This window comes from Hipposideros armiger, unplaced genomic scaffold, assembly GCF_001890085.2.
Source record: "Hipposideros armiger isolate ML-2016 unplaced genomic scaffold, ASM189008v1 scaffold_203, whole genome shotgun sequence".
Classification (NCBI taxonomy): Eukaryota; Metazoa; Chordata; class Mammalia; order Chiroptera; family Hipposideridae; genus Hipposideros; species Hipposideros armiger.
The window spans coordinates 2,319,769-2,336,855 of record NW_017731553.1 but is presented as its reverse complement, the minus strand read 5'-3'; the positions used below and the strand labels follow the sequence as shown (position 1 = coordinate 2,336,855).

Here is a 17,087-nt window from a genome sequence, read left to right as displayed (position 1 = left end):
CACATGTTAATATGCCTCATTCGTGATAATGTTGTTTGATAACCTGATTCAAATGGTGTTTTGAGGCTCTCAAGACCCCTCAACTTAGCTCTGAATAATTTCATTTGGAAAGAGCATTCTGCTACTAAAACATATTTTATTCTGAGTTAAAATCCATTACTATCATTCTTTATTCTATTACTCAGATCATCCTAAATATTTTATTGTGATAAGAACACTTGTCATGAGCTCTACCCACTTAGCAGATTTTTAATTGTACGATACGGTACTGTTAACTGTAGTCACCATGTTGTACAACAGATTCCTAGAACTGACTCGGCTTGCATAATTAAAACTTTACACCCACTGAGTAGCGACTTCCCATTTCCTCCTCCCCACATCGATACCTTTTTTGAAGACTTCTGTATTTTCTAGGACCACATGATGATGTAAGCTCCTGTTATGTTTTTCCTTCTCCAGTCCTAGATTAAGCATTTCTCCAAGGAAAACTGGTTCCTTTTTTTTGCAAATGGTATTTAGAAATCAAGGTTGGGTACTAGTGTGCTTGTTGCTGCTGAGCTGAAGTTGGTCCTCGGCCTTCTCAGTGACTGTTTATGCTGATACCTTTGATATCAGCCAACACCACGAGATTTATTCTAACCTTTCCCGTTTCCTTATTTGTAACTCGTTTCTCCAGAGTTGAAAAACCTGGTTCTCATTATCCTCAATTCTTTACTCATTTGCTCAGTCCTAGAAAACACTTAAAAGTTGTTTCAGAATTGCTAACTCAGACTCCTGCGAGAGACAAACTAACAAACTTCAGCAATATGTTTGCATGCAGTTCTTTGTGTCTTTAGCCTTGGAGTGTATAGTCAAAATAATGTTTACAAAGTTTTTTTTTCTATTTCTACCATCTCAGTGTGGTTTTGTTATTTATTTGTAATATAATTAGGTTAAATTTTCATTTATAATCCATTTGGGTCCTTCCTTTCCAACCCTGACTGACTTTAATTAATTAAATTTTTTTCCCTTTTCACAAATTTTATTTTTTTTATTATTATAGTTTCAGGAGTACAAAACAACATAGTGATTACACATAAACCTCACAAACTGATAACCCCAATAAGTCTAGTACCCATTTGACACCATACGTAGTTATTACAATATTATTAACTATATTCCCTATGCTGTACTTTACATCTTCATGATAGTTTTTTAATAGTTGACATTCAATATTATTTTATATTAGTTTCAGGTGTATGGCGTATTGGTTAGACATTTATATAATTTATGTACTGATCCCCCCAATAAGTCTAGTACCCATCTGATGCTATACATGTTTTTACAATATTATTGACTATATTCCCCAGACTGTGCTTTACATCCCTGTGACTATTATGTAACTACCAATTTGTACTTCTTAATCCCTTCACCTTTCTCACCCAGCTCCCCAAACCCCCACCCATCTACTAACCATCACTTTGTTTTCTGTATCTATGGGTCTGTTTCTGTTTTTGTTTGTTCATATTGTACTTTGATTTCACATATGAGTCAGAGCATACGGTATTTGTCTTTCACAGTCTGACTTATTTATTTCACTTAGCACAATACAGTCTAGGCCCATCCATGTTGTCACAAATGCTAATATTTCATTCTTTTTATGGATGAGTAATATTACATTGTATAAATGTACCACTGCTTCTTTATTCATTCATCTATTGATCAGCAATTTGGTTATTTCCATGCCTTGGCTATTGTAAATAGTGCTGCAGTGAACATAGGGGTGCATATATCTTTTTGAATAAGTGTTTTGGATTTCTTTTAATAAATACCCAGGAGTAGAATTGCTGGGTCATAAGGTAGTTCTATTTTTAATTTTCTGAGTAACCTTCCAACTGTTTTTCATAGTGACTACACCAATTTGCAATCCCACCAACAGTGCACAAGGGTTCTCTTTTCTCCACATCCTTGCCAACGCTTGTTGTTTGTTTATTTATCGATATTGGCCATTCTGACAGGAGTGAGATGATATCTCATTGTGGATTTAATTTGCATTTCTCTGATGATTAGAGATGTCGAGCACCTTTTCATATATCTATTGGCCATCTGTATGTCCTCTTTGGAGAAACATCTATTCAGGTCCTTTTTCCATTTGTTATTGGATTGTTTGTTTTTTTGGTGTTGCGTTGTATGAGTTATTTTATAAATTTTGCATATTAACCCCTTATCAGGTGTATCATTGCCGAATATCTTCCCCCATTCTGTAGGATATCTTTTCATTTTGTTGATGGTTTCCTTTGCTGTGCAAAATGATTTTAGTTTTATGTAGTCCCACTTGTTTATTTTTTCTTTTCTTTCCCTTGTCCAAGAAGATATATCAATAAAGATATTACTAAGGGTAATGTTTGAGAGTTCACTGCCTATGTTTTCTTCTAAGAGTTTTATAATTCTGGGTCTTACATTTAAGTCTTTAATCCATTTTGAGTTTATTCTTGTATATGGAGTAAGAAGGGGGTCAAATTTTTTTGCATGTATCTGTCCAGTTTTCCCAGCACCATTTATTGAATAGAATGAAGTTACCCCAGTGTATATTCTTGCTTCCTTTGTCATAGATTAAATGACCATATAGGCATGGATTTATTTCTGGGCTTGTCTATACTGTTCCATTGATCTGTGGTCTGTTTTTATGCCAATACCATGCTTTATAATAGCCTTGTAATATAGTTTGATATCAAGTAGTGTGATACCTCTAGCTTTGTTCTTCTTTCTCAAGATTGCTGTGGCTTTTCGGGGTCTTTTGTGGTTCTATATAAATTGTGAGATTATTTGTTCTAGATCTGTGAAAAATGCCATTGGTATTTTGATAGGGATTGTATTGAATCTACAGTTTGCTTTGTGTAGTATGGACATTTTAACTCTATTAATTCTTCCTATTTTATTTGTATCTTTAATATGCTTCCATTTATTTGTATCTTTAATTTCTCACTTCAATGTATTATAATTTTCTGAGTACAAGTCTTTTACTTCCTTGGTTAAATTTACTCCTAGTTATTCTTTTTGATGCAATTGTAAATGAAATTGTTTTCTTAATTTCTCTTTCTGATAGTTTGTTATTAGTGTATACAAATGCAACCAATTTCTGAATATTAATTTTGTATCCTGCTGATTCACTGGATTCATTTATCAATTCCAATAGATTATTGGTGGAGTCTTTCAGATTCTCTATATACAGATAATATCATGTAAGCTGCAAGTAATGACAGTTTTACATCTACCTTTCCCATTTGGATTTTTTTTTTGTCTGATTGCTGTGGCTAGGACTTCCAAAACTATGTTGAATAAAAGTGGGTATCCTTGTCTTGATCCTGACCTTCAGGAAAGTGCTTTTAGCTTCTCCCCATTGAGTATGATGTTAGCTGTGGGTTTGTCATTTATGGCCTTTATTCTGTTGAGATATGTTCCCTCTACTTCCACTTCGCTGAATTTTTATCATAAATGGCTGCTGGATTTTGTCAAATGCTTTTTCTGCATCTATTGATATAATCATATGATTTTTATTTTTCATTTTGTTTATGTGGTGTATCACATTGATTGATTTGTAAATATTGAAACCTCAGTAACTTAACAGCCCCACGTGGGAATGGGTTGTTACTCTCTCTTACCTCCCCCTAGTAGGAGAACCCATGAAGATTTGCCATAGAGATCTGCCTACCAGTCTGATCCTATTCCAGAGGCTTGGCTTCCTAAGATTTTGACCCGCAATTCATTCAGCTGCCACCAGATGGGAGGAATGCTGTGTGAAGGAAAACAAAACAAACATTAAAATGGCAAATGTTTACCAGTGGTCAATAATTTAGTAATTGATTCCCAATTTAGGGGATTATTTCTGTTGATGGTGCCCTCTGTCTTCATAGTGCCCATTACCATCTTAGTTACTGACTTAGCAGTATCCTTTTTTAGTGCTGCCTGTTGTCCCAGGATGATTTCTAGTACGTTAGACCCTCTTTGGCTGAGCTAAGAATAAGAAGCCTTCCATCCTCTTACCTTGCCATTGCATCTTCAGTTTCTTATTGCCCCACCCCCGAAGTACTTCAGTGACAGATCTTCTTGCCTTATTTTTCTCCATGCAGTTCTCCTTGCATAATTCGGCCAGGTTAATGTTTGGAAAATGGCCACTTTTCACCTTGTCCTCCAGAAACTTTACTCTCCATTGTCTAAGGATTTAGTCTGGCTTTTAAGGCACCCTATAGTCTGACCCTGTCTTACCTTATCTGTTTAAACTACATAAGGCCTTACATTGGTTTGTGCTATCAACATACCCTATTCATCTTTAGCCTCTAGTTCAAATTCGAACTTCTTTATTCACGCAGTCAAGAAATATGTTTAAATGTGTTACCATGTGCCAAACGCTGTTTTAGGTCCTAAGAATTTCTAATGGAATAAGACAGGCAAAGTCCATATTCTCATGGAATTTACATTTTAGTGGGAGAGTCAGACCTCCCCTTCCCACAAAGCACCCCCAAAATCCCCACCCAGCACTGCCTCCTTCAACCTCAGAATTTTTTTATAAAGTGTGACTCTAGAAACACTGCCTACAATATTATGCATTCTTCCAAACCTGATACATACAAATTGCCCTTCGGGATGATGAGCTCTGGAGCAATGACCCTTATTTTGATGCTCTAGGAGTTACTCAAAACATGTAGAGCACTTTTCTTTAGGAACATCCCCCAGAGCCTGTAGTATATTCACCTACATATCCTCAGCCATCCAGATGTTTAGCCTTCAAAGATGCATTGGATTTTCAAAACCAACCTCAAGTCTCTGGGCCTCATAAACTACCTTAGTGAGAATGTGTGGCAGAGGGAAGGAAACTGGTTTTTTGTCATGGCTCAGAAATGGGCTCTTGAAGGTGTTGCCCAAAGAGAAATCCAGAGACATCATGAACAAGTGACAGCAGCACTCCAGCAAGATCACAGCGTGCCTTGACGATAGCACTCATTTGAAACTATTGGTTCTGGTAGTTTTGCCTGGAGACATTAATTTCAGTATTTAGAGTCACACCCAGTAACTTTTAGTGCCTTATGAATTCTCTGCTTAAATTTTTTAAATCTGGTTTTAGTATTCTCCCAATTAAATAATAAGCCCCTTAAGAGTAAGAAGTTTAACTATGTTTTTTGGTTCGTTTGGGTTTTTTTAAAGATTTTATTGGGGAGTTGGGGGAGGGGAAAAGCACTGGGGAAGGGGTACAGACAAGTTGCTGTCCTTTTGTTCTTCAGTCTAGTTGTAGAGGGCGTAACTTCACTGGCCCACGTTGGTATTATCATTGCACTCTTCCCGGGTGAGGCAGATAGGTTGCCGGCCACTCACGGCGGCTCTTGGCAGCTCACGCTGGCTGCCGGCCACTCACGGTGGCTTATGGCAGCCCACTGCAGCAGGAGCTGTCGCCGGTGACTTGTGCAGCCCAGCTCCAGGTCAAGCTGCTGTTCACCATCTTAGCTGTAGAAGGCAGTGTCACTGGCCCTCATGTGGGATCCGAACCGGGGCCCTGCTGCTCAGAGCTGGCATTCCAAGCCAGCTCTTAACGAACGCACCACTCGGCCGGCCCTGTTTTGTTTTTGTATCAGCCATGGTGCCATATTTGCATTTAGTAGATGATCAATATTAATATGTTGATTGTTTCAGGAGGCAGTAATAAAGGCAGTAAAGCACGAGTTGATACTGTTAGTCTCAACATAGACTGTAATAATTTCCTGACTGTTTATTGGCATTCATTGACTTAAAATATACACTTGCAGCTTTATGTCATTCTCCTTTATGATGATTTTAGAAGTGTAATGGACATTTAAAGTGCAGTACCATTTTGTTTATATTGTATGAGCTCATTTCTTCCCTGGAAGAAGAATAACGAGAAGTTTTCATAATGTAAGTGAGATCTCTCTGCCTTGGTAAGGCAGAAGTTGGTATTCATATGAATTAAGTCATTTGTTTTTGAGTTGTTTTCTTACAACTGTAGAGGTAGGGACCTATTGCATTCCAATATTAGAAGGACCTTGGACTGACTATAGACTATGGAGTACAGTTTCCTGTTTTAGTTTAGAAAGTTGATGAAATGAAAACATTAACGCTATTCTCCATTTTTTTCCAGAACCTCTGTTTCATTTTGCCACAATTTTTGTACCAGTTCTTCTGTGGATTCTCACAACAGGTTTGTTTCTGTAGTTATTCGTTATAAAGTAGTTTACATTTGCTATTAATAATTTACCTTTTTATGTACTGGATTGTAGAGATTAGAGAGGGTATGTCCAAAGTAAAGTAAGAGGACTTGGGTTTTGTTTGTGTTTTTTTGTGTGGTTTTTTTTTTTTGGGGGGTTTTTTGGCTCAATAGTTGATCTTGGCTTGGATTTTGTGTATTTGCTTTAGCAGTGTTCTTTCTTTTGAAAGTTATTTAGTGTATCCATTTGGAGTTAAGATAACCTTTAAAAGGGTATTATGATTTTTTCTTTGTAGCAGTGTATACAGCATTTTCCAATAATCCTAAAATGTTATAGTTTAACATTTCATCAAATAAAATCTCACCCCTTTGCAGTTTCTCAGGTTGACTTTCTAAGAAAACGTTGATCTTTAAGCTGGCCACAAAGCTGTGGTTCCTTTGGATAAAGCCTTGGATTGCTGGAGCAGCTCTACATTTTCTGCCCCCTATTGTCTTCTGAACATTTATTACGTAAAGAGTCTGGTATATGTTAACTTGATATTTAAGTGGTGAGATGAGCAGGCATGTTTGTCCGTTTAACAACTGAAATAGATTTTGCATTGCTTCTACTGAAGGTACAGCTAAATACAGCAGCTATAATGCTTAGTGACTCAGAAATTTTCATAGTTAATCTGTGAGCAATTCAGTGATTTTTGCCAAGCTGAGCTACTGGTGACATCACCACAAGTATTAGAGACTGAGTTTCTAAATTTCAAGGCATGCTTAATTCCTCAAAGTAGGAAGTGATTCTGATTTCTTGGCAATATTTTTAAGGGAACCTCCTCTTCGTGATGGGAAGTGACTGCTCTCTTTTCTCTTAAACTTGTCTCTCTACCCTTTGGTATGCTGTCTCTTACATCATTGCCATGTCATCAGTCACATAGTGTCAATTTAGCAGATCACTTGATGAATTAATCATCTACTAGCTGTAGGAAGTGCCACCAGCCTTCTTGTATTCAAAACTAACATATTAGTTACAGAGTTTCATGAATTCTGATGCGTCTGCCTTTCTTGAACAGTCAGATTACTGTTGATCAACATGTTTCTAATTCCTCACTTAGATGAATGCAAGTATTAAAAAAAGGCTTCAAATTTTGTAGCAAAGTGCTAAAGGGAAGTTGGCTTAATCTAGTTAAAACATTTTTCATTTTGAAAGGAGTCTTTTGCTTTGTTATCCTTTTAAAACATGTTTACCAAGCACAAATCATATGAAGAAAGGAGGCCTTATTCCTAATAAAGCTAGCTGAGAGTCTGAGGTCCGCTTAGGTTACCTTAACTGCTTAGGTTTCCATGGGAGTTGATGTTTGGCTTTCTCAGTTGCTCAACTGGTATGTTCACTCAGTTAACAAATATTTCTTTAGTGCGTACTATGTGCCAGGCTAAGTGCTAGAGATATAACAGTGATCAAAAGTCTTGCCCCCAGGGAGTTTCAGTATAGTGATGGGGGAAAAACAGGCAACAATCAGACAAATACATTGTCGGGCACCGATAAATGCTCTGAGGGGCAGGGGGCAGCATAATAAATGGATCCGAGTGTGTAACTGGGGAAGAGGGCTGCTGTTCAGAAAAGATGATTTGGAATGTTCTCTCTGAGGTGCCGTTGAGACAGAGATATGAAGGAGATGAGGGAAGGAGCTATGCAGACATCTTAGAGGACAAGTGTATCAGGTAAAAGGAAGGTCTCTGAGGTGGTGACATATGATGTACAATAGCTTTAGTTTTGAATCTGGCCTAGAGCTGAATATAGCAACCTTTATTGAAAATATCTTTGGAGTACATACAATTAGCCTTTTTTAAAAAAGATTTTATTGGGGAATTGGGGAAGGGGAACATTATGTTTTTCCAGGACCCACAGCCTTTTTTAACTGAGGTCCACATCCTGTGTTCCCTGCAACCCTGGAACTTGGAGAGTGAGCCATGGAGAATGTAGAAATGGCACCAGGATTCAGATTCTTTAAGCAAAAGGCAGCTCTTTCTTTAGCAAAGCTAGAATAGTGCTGGGGTTTTTTTCTTCATGAAAAGAAAACATTTGTCACAGGTTTAAGAAGAAACAGTGTTATCAACTAAACCTGTTTGTTTTGAAAACATTCTCCTCTATTTATGTATCTAAGAATTACAATTCTCTCTCATCTAACCTCAAAGTACAATAGTGGAACATAAGTAGATCGATGTTTCTTTTGTTTGAATGAAATTCAGGACTAAATTACACACCAGTCAATCTGAGTTATGTTTTCTATTTTCTCATTAGTGAAAATGAGTAGTTTCCAATGAAAATGTAGTATTATGTTGCCGGTTTGAATTAAAAGGAATATAACACTTGGGGGGGTACTTTTTAATTCAGTAGAATATTTTTAATGAATTTGAATCTTTGCGCGGAGTATCTCCAAAGTTCTATGTAGAGCCATATTTCTAACTTCATTGAGAATGTTGCGTGCACATTATCTTGCTTTGTCTGTACTGCAGGCCAGACTTGTCCCTTCTCTGGACTCCCGCAGTTCTTTGTACATTCTTCTTACCCCCTCTAGAATTTTTTTTTTTAGTTTTAATGGGGAACAGCCATGGTCATTGGTAACACATTGCTCTCATGCTACAATGGCATAATTGACTCTTTTCAGGGCAGGCGCAGCTCAGTGGCCCATGTGGGGATTGAACCGGCAACCTTGGTGTTATCAGCACCGCGCTCTAACCAATTAAGCTGAATAGTCACTCTAGAATTTGAGCTCTTTGACAAACAGGTCATGAATCTTCTCTGTCCCCAGTACTTATCACTTAGTAAGCACTCAGTAAATATTTTTGAAGTCAACTAATGAATGAACTAATGCTCTGTTGAAGGTGTTCTCAATCTTTTCAAGTCAACCCCTATTATGATAGTAATTGTGCTTTAGTAGCCATTGTTTGAAAATGCATAATTGTGTTAATGTCACATTTAAACATATTTTATTAAAGAACATTTATATGTGTGAAAATACACATGAATATGGGATATGATTTCTGCAGGCCACAGATAATGGCTGTATGACAACATCTAGCACAGTGTAGATAAATATTGAACTCAATAAGTATTGTCATCAAAATGAGGTTCAGAGGATACCTTAATATTTTTTTCCATAAAGGAAAATTTATAGTATTAGATCAGTCCTTTGCAAATGTGTTATAGCCTCCAATCTCTACTCATTCAATCATCCAGTATTTACTGAATGCTTTTTATATGCCAAGTTCTATTCTAAGAGCTCAAGATTGTCAAAGTCCTCTAGCCAAAGACCACTAGGAACACACACACTTGTAGCTGATCAAATTACGTTTATTCCTCCATGAAACAAGGAAGAATAGACACCATGAGGATCAGTGGGGCCTCTCAGGAAGAGAGTGTTAGAAACGTCTTATAAGAGTTGGGCTTGAGTTAGGTAATTTGGAGAAGGACTTAAGAAGGGGAGCCTTGCTGTAGATTGAGTGCTGTTAGTAAGCAGGGGTCATTTTATGACTGAGCACTTCAGTAAATTTTATCCAGGAGGAATGATGACTAGAAGGAGGCTAACACTGTCATTTGTCAAGAAGCAATAGGCACCCATATTAAATGGGGATGTTGGTCATTTTTGTGATTTGGACAATACTCATACTCTACATTCAGGCATGATTATGGAGTGTTCTTGTTTTTGTTTTGATCCATCATGGTCACAGAATAGCCTTGTTTGATGTTGCAGTTCTGTGAAGTTGTGTACGTTTGACAGGAAAACACCCATGCTAGCTTCTGGATGTCAGGGGCTGCTTTGCTCTTTCTCAATTACAGCTGTCAAAAACTAAATAAATGAAAATCATTGCCCTTATAGAGCTTAAATCATAGTGTGAAGAAACAGTACACATAATAAATTTATAATGTAAGTTAGAAGGTGATTGGTATTGTAGAGGGGGAAAAAACAGTATAAAGGGGGCAAATGTGCCTGGGAGAGAGGGAATGGCAAGTTAAATCAAGGATGGTCTCACTGAGAAGATGACATTTGAGCTGAGATTTAAAGGAAGTGAGGGAGTACTTCGTAAAGGGAAAATGTTCCAGGCACAGGCAACAGCCAGTTCAAAGGAGGTCTTAAGTCAGAGGTGTGCTTGTCATGTTAGAGGTACAGTGAGGAAGCCACTGCTGCTGGCGTAGAATGAGCAAGGAGCAGGAGAGGTTAGAGATGGGGTCAGACAGGTCAGAGAAGCCACATTGAGTGGGGCTTTATAGCCACCCCATTGTAGAAACTTATTTAACTTTTAAAGATAAAGATATTCATTGGAGGGTTTGAAAAAAGTGATGACTTTTTTTTTAAGATTTTTATTGGGGGATTGGGGGGATGGGAACAGTCCTGGGGAATTGGGGGAAGGGGAACAGACAAGTTGCTGTCGTTTTTGTTCTTCAGTCTAGTTATGGAGGACGTTCCTTCACTGGCCCAAGTTGGCACCATCATTGCGCTCTTCCCGGGCGAGGCACATCAGTTGCCGGCTTCTGGACGGCCGCTCACTGCGGCTGCTGGCCGCTCATGCTGGCTGCTGGCTACATACGGTAGCCCATGGCAACCCACTGCCACAGGGGCTGCAGACTATACCGTCACCGGCGACCCACGGCAGCCCAGCTCCAGGTTGAGCTGTCGTTCAGCATCTTAGCTGTGGAGAGCAGTGTCACTGGCCCTCACATGTGGGATCCGAACCAGGGCCCTCTGACATCCCAAGCCATTTCTTAACCATGGCGCCACTTGGCCGGCCCGTGATGACTTTTGATTTGACTTGTTTTCTAAGAGTACTACTCGGGCCATTGTGTTGAGAATAGACTTTAGATCAAAGGGAGAAACAGGGAGATGATTTGGAGGCTTGCAGGGTGGTATCAGTGGAGGTGTTGAGAAGTGATCTGGTTCTGAATATATTTTAAGACAGTGCCAGTAAACACTACTTAATTGATTGGATATGGGGTGTGAAAAAGAAGGGTCAAGAATCGAAGATTTTGGTTCTTGTTGATAAGAAAGATTTAATTGCCCTTTCCTGAGGTGGCAAAGACTTTAAGAGGAGTAGGTTTGAGGTGAGGGCAGGTCAGGAGTCCACTTCTGGACATAAGTTTGAAACATGCTAGACACTCAAGAAGAGATGTCAAATGAGTATTTGGATATATGGGGACAGGTCTGGTCTAGAGATAAATTTGGGGGAATTTTCAGTGAATGGCAAGTATTAAAATGACAGGACTGAATGAGATCACCTAGAGAGTGAGTATAAATAAAGTTCCAAACACCGAGCTCTGGAACCCTCCAACCGAAGACTCAGGGAAAACAGACTGAAGGAATAGCTAGTGAGGTAAGAAGAGAATCCCCATTTTTAAATACTTCTTTGAGGACCTAAGTGGTACCAGGCACCAAGGTAGATGTTAGGATCACCAACATTGTGGGGCCACTCACTGCAGCAGGAAACACAGGAGAAAGCAGAAGTAAGGGGAAAGTTAATGAGTTTGGTTTTAGACATTTTGAGTTGCAGGGGCCTATGGGACAGCCAGCAGACAGTTGGAAATTTTGGCCTAGAGCCTAGGAAATTCAGGACCAGAAAGAGTTGTAAGTCATGCCCATGTACATATATTGAGCTTTGTTTTTGTGAATACATTTATTGAATCCTTAGTAAATGGGCACATTTAGTATCATAAATATATGCTGGAGGAGGTGACAGTGATATTTAAAGCCATGTAAAATATTAAGCAAATAAAACCATGAGACAGGCTGGCCACTGCCTATATTTAGTTTCCCTAAGGGGTTTCTGACACTTGTTTGTTCTTTGTTAGCTGAAAAATCTTTTGAAAAGTTTTTGGGTTGTCAGAAGTCATGACGCACTTGTGCAACAAAAAACAGAAAAAATACGTCATGACATTTCTGACAACCCAATATTAGTTTATATCTGTTAAAAATAGAGCTTATACCGTGTAAACATTCTGAATAAAATCGTATTCAAAGGGGGGAGGGCCTATTAATATGATGCTCTACAATATGTTAGCTGCTTTTCTATAGTTACCCATCAGTGACCTTTTTTACAATACTTCCTTTGCTATTACAAAAAGTGTGAAAAGAAACTCTTGTTTTAGCTTGTTCTTTCTTCAAATACATAAATATCCTCTCACACATGATTGTTACATACATTTCTTCCATTGTTTGTCATTTCAGCCACTGTATGATGCCGCTTACCTCACAATGTACAACATCTGCTTCACGTCCTTGCCCATACTGGCATACAGTCTACTGGAACAGCATATCAACATTGACACTCTGACCTCAGATCCCCGATTGTATATGTAAGTTGAACATTACAGGTACAGCCCCCTCACATTTTCAAAGATGTGGGTTTCTTTTCATCTGCAGGTGCAAAACAACAGAACTGCCTACCTGGTTTGATCACATGGTCCTGTTCTCAGTTTTTACCTACTTAAACCAGACCATTCAACAGGAAAATGACATATTTCCTAGGCGTAGATCCTGTACTTGAATGGTTATGAATAATTTACCATATTTTGCAGTGTATAATGCGCTCCTATGTATAATGCGCAACCACGTTTTTGGCCCAAACTTTCAGGGAAAAAAATCATTTTAATTTTTTAATTCAAATTTTTATTTGTTTACATTTAGGTACGTGTTTTTTATATTATAAAGGAATTTTAGCATTTATTTTTTAACATATTATGGTACAAGAAATTTTATGTAGGGCTGGCCGAAGTGGTGCACTGATTAGGAGTTGGCTTGGGACGCCAGCTCTGAGCAGCAGGGCTCTGGTTTGGATCCCACATGTAGGACCAGTGACACTGCGCCCTCTACAGCTAAGATGGTGAACAACAGCTCAACCTGGAGCTGGGCTGCTGTGAGTCTCCAGCGACTGAGTAGACTGCAGTGGGGGCTGGCCGGCAGCTGGCGTGCATTTCCGTGAGCTGCCATCCAATGGCTAGGGAGCAACTGCCTTAACCGGGAAGAGCGCAATGATCACAATACCAACATGGGCCAGTGAAGCGACATCCTCCACAACTAGACTGAAAAACAAAAAGACAGCAACTTGTCTGTTCCCCTTCCCCGATTCCCCAACACTGTTCCCCTCCCCCAATTCCCCAATAAAAATCTTTAAAAAAAAATAGAAAGTTTATGTAACAAATAAATATGAAACGCAAGAACAGATATGAGGTACAAGAAATTTTATGTACTTGTAACAAATTTATGATATTTACACGTCATAGAAGGCCAAGAACTCTTCATTGTTGCAAGTTTGTCGTAGGTTCAACAAAACCAATTATTGTATTCCAGGGTATTATTTTGCATACAGATATTCATTATTGGTTTCTAGAGTTACACTTTTAACTGATAAGCATGAATAAAAGAATTAAAATCATTTATATAGATAGGGAATTAGTACTACCATGTGTAATATGCATCTTTATTTTCTCCTCACAAACTTGGGCAGAAAATGCGCATTATACATGGCAAAATACGGTAGTTCAAAATCATGTTAATTTACAGCAGATTATAAGCACTGCTAAATAGTGCATAGCAAATCTGTAGAGAGATTTGGATGGTTTATTTGTATGAAATGAAGGAGCACAAATTGAAGGATTTCTTTAACCAGAATGAGTTATAAAACTCACACTTAAGTAATTATTTGATTTAACTAGTTATAAAATATATCATCATTATTTTAAAGGTATTTATTATGGAAATTTTCAAACGCATAGAAGGAGCAAAACTTTTTTAAAGATTTTCTATTTTTTTGGCATTAACTTTTTAAAAGATTTTATTCTTCAATTACAATTGATATACAGTATTATATTAGTTTCAGGTGTACAGCATAGTGATTAGACATTTATATAACTTACAAAGTGATTACCCCGATAAATCTAGTACCTATCTGACACCATACACAGTTACTACAATATTATTGGCTATATTCCTTATGCTGTATGGTACATCCCCATAACTACTTTGTAACAACCAATATGAACTTCTTAATCTCTTCCCTTTTTTTCACAAAAATCTGGCAACCATCAAAATGTTCTCTGTATCTCTGAGTTTATTTGTTTTGTTCGTTAGATTCCACATATAAGCAAAATCACATTGCATCTGTCTTTCTCTGTCTGACATACTGCATTCAGCAGAATACCCTCCAGGTCCATCCATGCTGCTGCAGATGGCAAGAACCCATTCCCTTCCCTGGCTGAGCAATATTCCATTGTATATATGTACCACCTCCTCTTTATCTATTCTTCCATCAACAGACGCCCAGGCTGCCTCCACATCCTGGCCATTGTAAACAATGCTGCAGTGAACATAAGGATGTACATGTCCCCTTGAAGTAACGTTTTGGGTTTCTTCAGATAAATACCCAGAAGTGGGATTACTGGTTCCTTCTTTCTCTCTTGTTATAGCCTTTGTTTCAAAGTCTATTTTGTCTGGTGTAAGTATTGCTATCCCAGTTTTTTTGTTTTTGTTTTTTGTGTTGTTTTCATTTTCATAAAATGCCTTTTTCCATCTTTTTACTTTTTTTGTTTAAGATTTTATTGGGGAATTGGGGAAGGGGACCAGCCAAGTTGTTGTTCTTCAGTCTTTGTTCTGGAAGGCGCCAGTTGCCATCTGGCTGCCCGTTGGCATCTCGTGGCCTGTAAGCTCAAGGTGCTGTGTCCAATCTTAGTTGTGGGTGGGCATAGCCACCATCCCACATGGGAGTCAAACCACACACTCTATCCGCTGAGCCATCTGGGTGGCAGCTCAGCCCAAGGTGCTGAGGTCAGTATTAGTTGCGGGTGGGCATAGCCCACCATCGAACAGGCAGTCTTGTTGTTACACCGGCTGAGCCATCTTGCCACCTGTTGGCAGCTCAGTGGCAGCTCAGCTCGGGCACAGTGTCACTGGCCCATGTGGGAATCGAACTGGCGGCCCTGCTGCTCAGAGCTCGTGCTCTTAAGCCAGCTCTTAACCAACTGAGCCACTCGGCCAGCCTGCCGTCTCTTTACTTTCAGTCTGAAGTTAGTCTCTTGTAGGAACCCCCCAGTATTCAATACCAACTGAACAAGGATAGCTGCATTTACACTACAAAGGTGTTTCTTATTCCATACAGCACAGTGACATTCTTGGAAGTATTAACAACCGGTGTACTATTTGAGAGACTAGATACCTTTTGATAAATGTTAAGAGTATTTTGAAATAGAGGCCAAAATAATTCTATGACCAAATCCATTTCCTTTCTGCAGCTCTACTCCATTAGAATCAGTAGCTTTATTTAGCATTCTGACTTGTATTGAGAAGATTGTGCTATTTTTGACAGATTTTAAACTTGATCTGTCCACCTGCCATTTGTTAAAGCATGACTGTATAGTTTGAAACATGTTATTTGACTCAACAGAATAAATACAAAGGGCACCTTATGACCTAAAAAAGGTTCAATTCCCAGGAAGAAATCTTGATTAAAAGAACTATTTTAACAATTGTAGTTGGAAAGCTGAGGTAGCTTGGTTGAGAGCATATGATTTGAAGTTAAATAAATCTGGGATTATGTACTAGCTCTATCCCTTACTAAATGAGTGAACTCTGGCATGCTGCTACACTAGTGGTTCCCAAACTCCACTGCACAGTAGAATCACCTGGGGAGCTTTCAAAATACCCTGATGCCCAGGTTATGCCTCATGCCAATTAAAACAGAATGAGGTTGGAAGCGAGGCATCAGTGTTTTGAAATATCCCTAGGTGACTCCAATGTGCACCAAAGTTTGGGAACCATTATGATACACCTTTCTGAGGCTCCTTATTACTTGTAGATGGGAGTGATAAGAATACCTAGCTGATGTGGTTTTTATGTGGATAAAAATGGAAAAAATACATAAAACTCTTAACCCAGTTTCCTGACATATAATAAGTACTCAATGAATGGGATCTAATTATTATTGATGATGTTATTGTTGTCAGATGTCCGGAATTTTAACTTAGAAGTGCTTGGACAGTTAACTCCAGTGCATCAGTCAGGAGGTGATTGCACAAAGATAAACCTGCAACTCAGTCTGGCCTTTTACCAAGAAACAAAAGCCTTCCAGTCCCTCAGGGAGATAGCTCCCTTCATTATAACAAGGTCACTTTTGGTATTTCACCACATCTTTAAATAAACAGCCTACAGAGATTCATTAACCTGGGTTTTTTCTCATTTCTCAATAGGAAAATATCGGACAATGCCATGTTACAATTGGGCTCCTTCTTATATTGGACATTGCTGGCTGCATTTGAAGGGACAGTGTTCTTCTTTGGGACTTACTTTCTTTTTCAGACTTCATCCCTAGAAGAAAATGCAAAGGTAAAAAACAAATTGTCATTACGTCTTTTGGTATTATAAGCATGGCTTATCTTTTTCCATAGGCACTGGATCTGTCATAGACATACTCTAGCTGTATTTTTTTTTTCAGGGGCGGGGGAACAGACATGGTCATTGGTTACACGTTGCTTTCATGCTACAGTGGCATAATTGACTTTTAGGGAGGGCACAGCTCACAGTGGATCATGCAGGGATCGAACCGGCAACCTTGGTGTTATCAGCATGACACTAACCAACTGAGCTAACCGCTCACCCATTAGCTGTATTCTTTTTGCAAACTTTTAAGGTACAGTGTTTAGTCCTCACAGCTTCTTTAAACAATAAAAGTGTTGAAGTAAGAAATCACTTCCTGTGTGCATGGCTAACTAGAGAGCTTATGTACAGACCTCCTGGAAGCTAAAATTGGCTGTAATTTTTATTGGATGAACAGAGCTCTTGGGACTTCAGTCTTTGGACCCCTACACTTTGATGTGAGCAAGCAAAGCCTGGCCCCACTCAGTTCTTATTCTTAGTGGCCTTCC

General features: G+C 38.6%; 1 protein-coding gene across 6 annotated transcripts in view; it reads left to right on the top strand.

The window, feature by feature from the left end:
- The window catches only part of ATP11C (ATPase phospholipid transporting 11C (ATP11C blood group)), a 172,188-nt gene that overhangs the window by 138,936 nt on the left and 16,165 nt on the right, over positions 1–17,087 (top strand). For all 6 annotated transcript variants that reach the window (XM_019653602.1, XM_019653599.1, XM_019653600.1 and 3 more), the window contains exons 23-25: positions 6,128–6,187; positions 12,400–12,527; positions 16,413–16,548. In XM_019653602.1, coding sequence (XP_019509147.1) covers positions 6,128–6,187; positions 12,400–12,527; positions 16,413–16,548 — 324 coding nt within the window. The remainder of the gene's footprint in view (positions 1–6,127; positions 6,188–12,399; positions 12,528–16,412; positions 16,549–17,087) is intronic.